The 7,142-nt window shown below is 44.0% G+C and overlaps 1 protein-coding gene across 1 annotated transcript in view; it reads right to left on the bottom strand.

Moving 5' to 3' along the window:
* The window catches only part of GGCT (gamma-glutamylcyclotransferase), a 19,281-nt gene that overhangs the window by 1,304 nt on the left and 10,835 nt on the right, over positions 1–7,142 (bottom strand). The window contains exons 2-3 of the mRNA XM_010007605.1: positions 4,283–4,428; positions 1,031–1,166 (exon numbers count right to left, since the gene is read on the bottom strand). Coding sequence (XP_010005907.1) covers positions 1,031–1,166; positions 4,283–4,428 — 282 coding nt within the window. The remainder of the gene's footprint in view (positions 1–1,030; positions 1,167–4,282; positions 4,429–7,142) is intronic.

Genomic DNA, 7,142 nt, shown 5'->3' on the forward strand with positions numbered 1-7,142 from the left:
GGAATGTTTAGCTAGATAAAAGTTGCCAATACTGGTAGCTTGCTCTTACAGCATGCTGGTGAGAGCTCTCACACAGCAGCAGACTGTGTAAAACTCCCTAAAAGCCCTCAAGATCCGTTTTGACAGGAAGTGGGTTGGCAGGGAGTTGGTTTGTGAAGCAGCAGAGCCTGCTTTCTGAGCAGACTTTTTTCACAAGCCCAGCAGCAGCAGCTGGCCCTGACTATGCTCCTGGAAATTGATTCACAGGCAGCACAGTTGGGATTTAACAAGCTCAAGCCCTCCTTTCACTGCTCTGGACAGAAAAAGCCAACAAGTGACAGTGCTGCCCATCTGCAGCTGCCGGTGGCTGCACAACTCCGGGCGCCGGCCGTGCCACCCGAGGCCGGCATCAGATCTCACAAGCCGAGTGAGTCAGGCCTGCTGTGTGACTGGATCATGTGTCTCTGCAGGGCCAGCGTGTTGCGGAACAGTGTGGAAACACACCTGCCTCACCAGCCCTCAAGTGGGAACCCTGCAGTGCTCTACAAGGTGGCTGGAAGGTCTGTGATACACCGATGATGTATTTGGCAAACGGAGGCACGTGGACGCCTGTGTTAAGTAATAGTCAGACACTTTGTAAGACAACAGGGATAATCGACGTCCTTGAGACTACAAACCAGGTGCTGCTTTCTCCCCTGGGAAGCTTTAGTGGAGTACATTAATTATTCAGGCAGAGAATTTCTACCTATATATGTAAACAACATCCTTCAGAAATCCTGGTGTCAGTCATAACTAATTCAAGAGTTATACAGAGGCTTCACATAAGGAATGCATAACTAAGGCAAAAAATAAACCAGATTCAGTAGGCCTTTAACAGCTAGCAGTCTTCTGTGATCATCATTACACTGCACAAGGATTAAGTTCTACCTTTACATTAGAGTTAATATTTCCTTCCATCCACTGTAAATAAAGTACCTATTAAATAGGACAGAAGTACTGCATTATATATTTCTGTTCATTCTCTTCAAAACTGCCATGATGCAACACCTACCTTTTTATACTGAGGAGATGGGGGACCACAGACATAGTCCTTCATCTGGTAGCTTCGACAGGTCAGTACCTGTCCCGTTTGAGTGTGGACATTAACTTCTATTGGGACATAAACGCCAGCTTCAACTCCCTCTTGCCTGTAAAGGACACATGTTTCTTTCATACCAAACTTTCAAACTGTGCAATTAAACACATGCATTTATTACAAGGCAGGATGCTGGTCTGTCCTGTTAACAGACACAGAAAAACAAATAAAGCAGAACATACTCCAGTATTTTTTGTGCAAACTTGTTTAATATCTAAAACTAAGTTTTTAAAGAAGCAGCAGTATTTTATCACTTCAGCTCTGTAAGAAAGATCACTAGAGGTTAACTTGCAAAGTTAGAGAGAGAATACTCCTTAAGAATTAATTACTGTGCAAGCCTGGCAATCTAAAAAAGAGGCACAGTCTGGAGTAATGAGCCAGGCACATATCTTTTATTACCTTCTGCTCAGATAATGAAACGATTGCAGAGTTTTATCTTGCCCATTGTGTTACATTTGAATTAGGGGAAACTCGCACAGCTCCTGCAATGCACATTCCAGTGAATAATCCAAGACACCCTTTGATTTGCGCAAGACGTGCACAGCAACAATGAGCCAGATCAGGCCAAAACCCAACTTCTTTAATTAGAGAAACCATGCTTTCTTAGGAAAACAAAACCAAACTCAAAAACAAGGCTGCTTGTTGTCTTTAGCCATTAGCATTTAGCCACCAAGCCTGAAGAAATACTAAGAAGTAAATGAGGAGCTGAAGCAGCACAATACAGACTTTATAGCACCATTAACTTTAGATGTGCTTTAGGTGCAAGTGGTAACATGGATTTTAATGCTGCTCATCAAATATTTGACAACTTACCTTTCTTTCAAAGACTTAATATCATTTCAAATTATTTAATATACACAACACAGGCCATGTTTTGTGAGTAACTAGGCTAAGTGCAAGTAGAGACTGGAAGCTCCCTGCAGACTCAAGGCCAACAGACTGCAAGGTAAGTCACGTAGGTGTGTGAGAGCAAGAAAACAATAGAGCTAAGTAACCTCTATTGCTAGAATATATGAGGAAGAGTCATGATTCAGTCTGTAGGTTACAGGTTTGTGAAGCTCAGAGGACAAAAGAAAATCATCAGATTTGATGCTGAGACAGCATCAAAATGTATTTGAAGCCAAAAAGTTGAGCCACTTAAGCACAAGATTCCCTTCCCGTATTTGTTATACTAGTATTTCAACTAATGACATGCAGTATCCATTACACATTCCCTCCTTTCCTTCTGGATAACAAAGCACAGACTTCTTTATCAGGCAGGGAGGGGGCAAATAGTGATGATTTTTTTTTTGATTTTTTTTTTTCCTTGAGACATGGAATTTCCAGGAAATAACTTGGTTGAGAAAGTACAAATTTATTTGCTTACACAAAGCCAAAGAATTTCAAGATCTTCAACTTGAAAGAGCTTATACGTGTTTCTGCTGGTTAGGAGCAATCCTTAGAAGAACACTGTTGACTTACTATACAGGCCTCCCATTTCCAGTCCACTTTTGTGGCATCAATGAGGCAGGTAGGAAAAAGCAATCTTTAACACTAGTGACTGTCCTGCAGTTTTTGGTTACCATATAGAACTCAACTCTCTACCACCTTAGCCAGCATGAAAGTTTATGCCCTGTTAAACTAGTGCCAGAGATCTGCAAATTCACAGTATGTAAACAACACTTGCAGAACTTAAAATATAAAGTGCTGTCCCTGTAGGGGGAAACGCAGTGTTACTATGAAAGCAGATACTGCCAAACAGTATCTTTATACTTCTGAAGTTTATGCTTTAGGAAAGCACAGTGAATCAGAAAATTTCAGTAAAGGTCAGCAGAAAGGGGACCAGGAATTTAGTGCTAGGAGGTGATAAAGCAGGGAGGGACATGTGAAGCTCTCTCCAGCCAGAAGCACGCCAGCTAGTTACCCTCTTGTTTGGGACTAACACACCCAACCAGAACTCAGGAGTGCTTAGAGCACCTATTCTCATAATGTGCTGACAGAATTTGGGCAACAGTTTCTGTTGTATTTCAGCTTCACTGTAGGCAACAAAAACCAAATTGAAACTTGCCAAGTTTCATGGCCAAGGTTACAAAGACGTGTCTACGCAGCACAGCACAGCCATAACCAAAATCCCAATAGTACCAGGAAAGGCAGGAGAACTGCATTAATGTAATGCTTTCAGTGGGTTTAATATACCCTGCTTCCTTAACCTCACTATCCCAGATGTCTGCTGGAATTAATTGACAGTGATTAAACGCTCTGAACAAACAATCCTTGTGTACCAGAAGCACCATGCAGGCACATCCTGAAAGCTGCAATAAGCTCTTGACACCAGCCAAAGTTCTGAGTATGAAGTTCTGAGTCCTGCCTTGGACCCTGCAGGAAGGACCCTGCTACTCCTTGATTTGTTTACCCAGGTGGTCCTCCAGACTCCAGCCTGGGTACAGATTGGGAATGACTTGCTCAGGTTGCCCTAAACTTAATTATCAGGCACAGGCAGAACATTCTACACTATGCATTGTAACATTGCAGACAGCCTCTTCCATTCAAAGAGAGAAACAAACATGCCTTAGCTCCCTACTTTAATCTGCCTCAAGCCTGCAAAACTCTGAATCCTTAGAAGAGAAGGCATGCAAAATAACCTCCTCAAAAGGTCCCTTCCCTGTATTAAAGATCTCCTTCTCTTCTGCAAGGTTGCCCTCATAGATTCCTTTTCCACTACAACTGGAGTCTACAGATGTTTGGAGACAGAAATTGATGTCAGTCTCAAAGGAAACCCTAAAGCAACAGGGTTAAATACAGGGTTATCACAGGATAAATACAGAGTTTGGAATAATAAAGTATCACAGGATAAATACAGAGTTTGGAATAATTTACTGAGCAGGACATTGTGAGCACAGGGGTTTCAAAAAAAAAAAAGGAGCCTGACCAATACATCAGCTCCAAATCAAGGTCCGTGCCTTATTAAAATACCCTTAAGTAGTTCTAGCTTGAAAACAAAGCCAGTTTAATCACAAGTGTATTAGATGTGAAGACATGTACTGTGATGTGAAATTCACGTATCAAAAATCCAAAGCATCTTCTTGATTCCAACAGCAAAGCATCCACACAGCTCTTCACCAAAAATTAACCACTACTTTTCAACTGCTCTCTAAAATAGCAGAAGACAGCCAAAGTTAAGTCACCTACTTATCCAGTGAACTTAAATTGCTAGTGTTCATCTTCCACACTATTCCCCATACTTCGTCTCCAGGGCTCTGAACAATGGTAGCTGTACCTCCATGCCAGACAGAACTTGTCCTGCCTTGATGATGGCCAAACTCGAGCTTAAAATCCTGCAAATGAAACCAAAGCAGAGAATCAGTTTCCACTTAAGATAGAGGTTGTTGGCTTAACATGAAAAAGGCAGCTAAAGCAAAGTCTAGAAGTAGTCAGTGGAGTCACTGAAGGAGGAACTGACAGGTGGGATCTGATTCAGCTCCCATCGTACGATGGGAGTCAACCTTTTCCACCACTCCATGAGAAACCACAGCCTTGGCACACAGGAAAGACAGGTCTGGCAGAAAGCACTATTGTTAAAAAGTCTTGGTCTGCAGAGACCTGGATCAACATCCAATCCTCTTGGTAGGCTGGCCTAAACATTAGCAAACACTTCCTAGCAGTGAGAAGACAGCAGGGGTAGCCCTTTTTCAAGAGAAGCACACACCCCCCCAGTTCTGCAGTAAACACAGTAGTGCTGGAGAAATGTCAGCTTGACTTTTGTCTGAGTTGGCAGTGACAGAACTGTGGATGTGCTTCCCTTTGGACAATCTGAAGGGCCCTCAGCTGAGATGCACTATGAAGGAGGGAACTGACTACTGCCTTGTTCTTCCTCAAAAAGACATGCCTACCTGGTGCTCATTCCTTTGCAGATTTTGGTGCTGTTGTAAAACTTAAATGCTATCCAGGAAAACAGTAAGGGGTAAAGAAGCCTACAAGATGGTGAGCACTGGGTCTTGTCCTCATGCACTGACAGAACTACCCAATTGTAAAATAACATCCTGTGTGTTTTTTAGTGTCCTGTGCCATCGTAGCACTCAAACAGAACATTCTTGGGTGTTTTTAAAGTCAAGGAGTATGTGTCCTTGCCAGAGCTTATCCCGGTTTTTGCCAGTTGAAATATTATTTTAAACAGTCAAATCTCTCTTTTTCTTCTAATATCAAATATTATTTTATAGGCAAAATAATGATTTTTTGCATTCTTCCAAGGTAATTTCCCATCCAACTCCATCCACTCAGTTTCCTCTCTGACTTGTTAGCCAATTTGTAGACCCTTCCCTAGCAGTAGAGAAAGGAATGAAAAAACACAACAAAAATCAGACTTTTAGACTACTTGTTAACCACAACAACAAAATCTGGCAAACTAAAGACAAAGAGTATTAAAAACAACAACAAAAATACAAGCCAACCTGATACAACCACACAGCTTTGCTTATTTCTCATTATCACCCTCTTTAAGCGATAACTTTGATTTGAAATATACGCACGTACAGATTAATATTCACTTTCTGAGTCACTTTACCTTCTTGTGATTGCCCTAACAGATCCCAGGGAAAAGGCTGCAAAAACTGAGCACCTGGGAGACTTACACACAGAATAACAGCACTGATCAGAAGACTGATCTAATTCGTGTGTGTGTGTGTAAGAGATAATAATCAGCTTGGCAACACCATACTCCTTACCCCATGAATAGAGTAATCTTCCCCATAAAGTGTCCCACATAAAACTAATTTTCACTGCAAAAAAAGTTTACTTAGACACATCAGTCATCAACCACTGAACAAGCTGCTGCAAAATGGCTTTGCAGTGTTCAGGTCACTGAGTTACTGCGTGAGGAGGACTCTGGACTAGACTGTGCAGGCAGTCAAGCCCTAGGAATTTGCACACAAGTCCAGTTAAGTTGCAGACCGAAGTGGACTATATGTGGACAACTGTTTGCAGGGCAACTCCAAGGAAATACTCCTGTAGAGCCAAGTGCACTTACATCAAAAAACTGCCCATTTTTATTTTATTCGCAGAGCCAGAGTGGTTTGGGTTGGAAGGGACCTGAAAGAACATCTAGTTCCAACCCCCCTGCATGGGCAGGGACACCTCCCACTAGCCCAGGTTGCTCAAAGGCCCATCCAGCCTGGCCTTGAAACACTTCCAGGCACGGGGCAGCCACAGCTTCCCTGGGCAGCCTGTCCCAGCGTCTCACCACCCTCACGCTAAAGAGTTTCCTCCTCGTTTCTAGTTTTGATCCACTACCTTTTGCCCTCTCACTGCAGGCCCTTGTAGTGATTAAAGTAATGATTAAAGATCAACCTTTTCCGGGGCCTGCCCTGCACGGAATCCCTGCCAGCCGACTGCCGGGTACCGCCCAGGGGGTCAGCAGGGGCTGTGCAGACACAGCCAGGTCGGATTCAGCTCTGCAAGCAGGAAAACCCTCCCGGTGCCGTGTGGGCAAGTGCAGCAGGCACTGCAGGGCGGAGGGAGCAAACACTCCAGATGCCTGCTTGGGTCAGAAGCCTGGTCTTTGGCCCTTCTTCTAAGCACCAGTGCAATACTTTTTCGTAGAATCACAGAATCTTAGGGGCTGGAAGGGACCTCGAGAGATCATCTAGTCCAACCCCCCTGCCAGAGCAGGGTCACCCAGAGCACATCACACAGGAACGTGTCCAGGCAGGTTTTGAATGTCTCCAGTGAGGGAGACTCCACAGCCTCCCTGGGCAGCCTGTTCCAGTGCTCTGTCTCTCTCACAGTAAAAAAATTTTTCCGGATATTCACCCTGAACCTCCTCTGCTCCAGCTGGCACCCATTCCGTGCTTGCCATGCATCCCATTCCTTACTGTTTTGGCTGAGGATTAACAAAGTTATCAAACAGAAGAGCGCAGAAGCAACCTGAACATCCCAGTTTAGCACCTGAAGGGCTCCCTCGAGAGGCCGGTTTTGGGTGCTTTTTCCTAAGCCCGCTGCCACAGGGCAACTACCAAACCGGCTCCAACCTTCGCGCCCTCCCCCGCTCCCGCAG

This window comes from Chaetura pelagica, unplaced genomic scaffold, assembly GCF_000747805.2.
Source record: "Chaetura pelagica isolate M959 unplaced genomic scaffold, ChaPel_1.0 scaffold10, whole genome shotgun sequence".
In the NCBI taxonomy this organism is placed as follows: Eukaryota; Metazoa; Chordata; class Aves; order Apodiformes; family Apodidae; genus Chaetura; species Chaetura pelagica.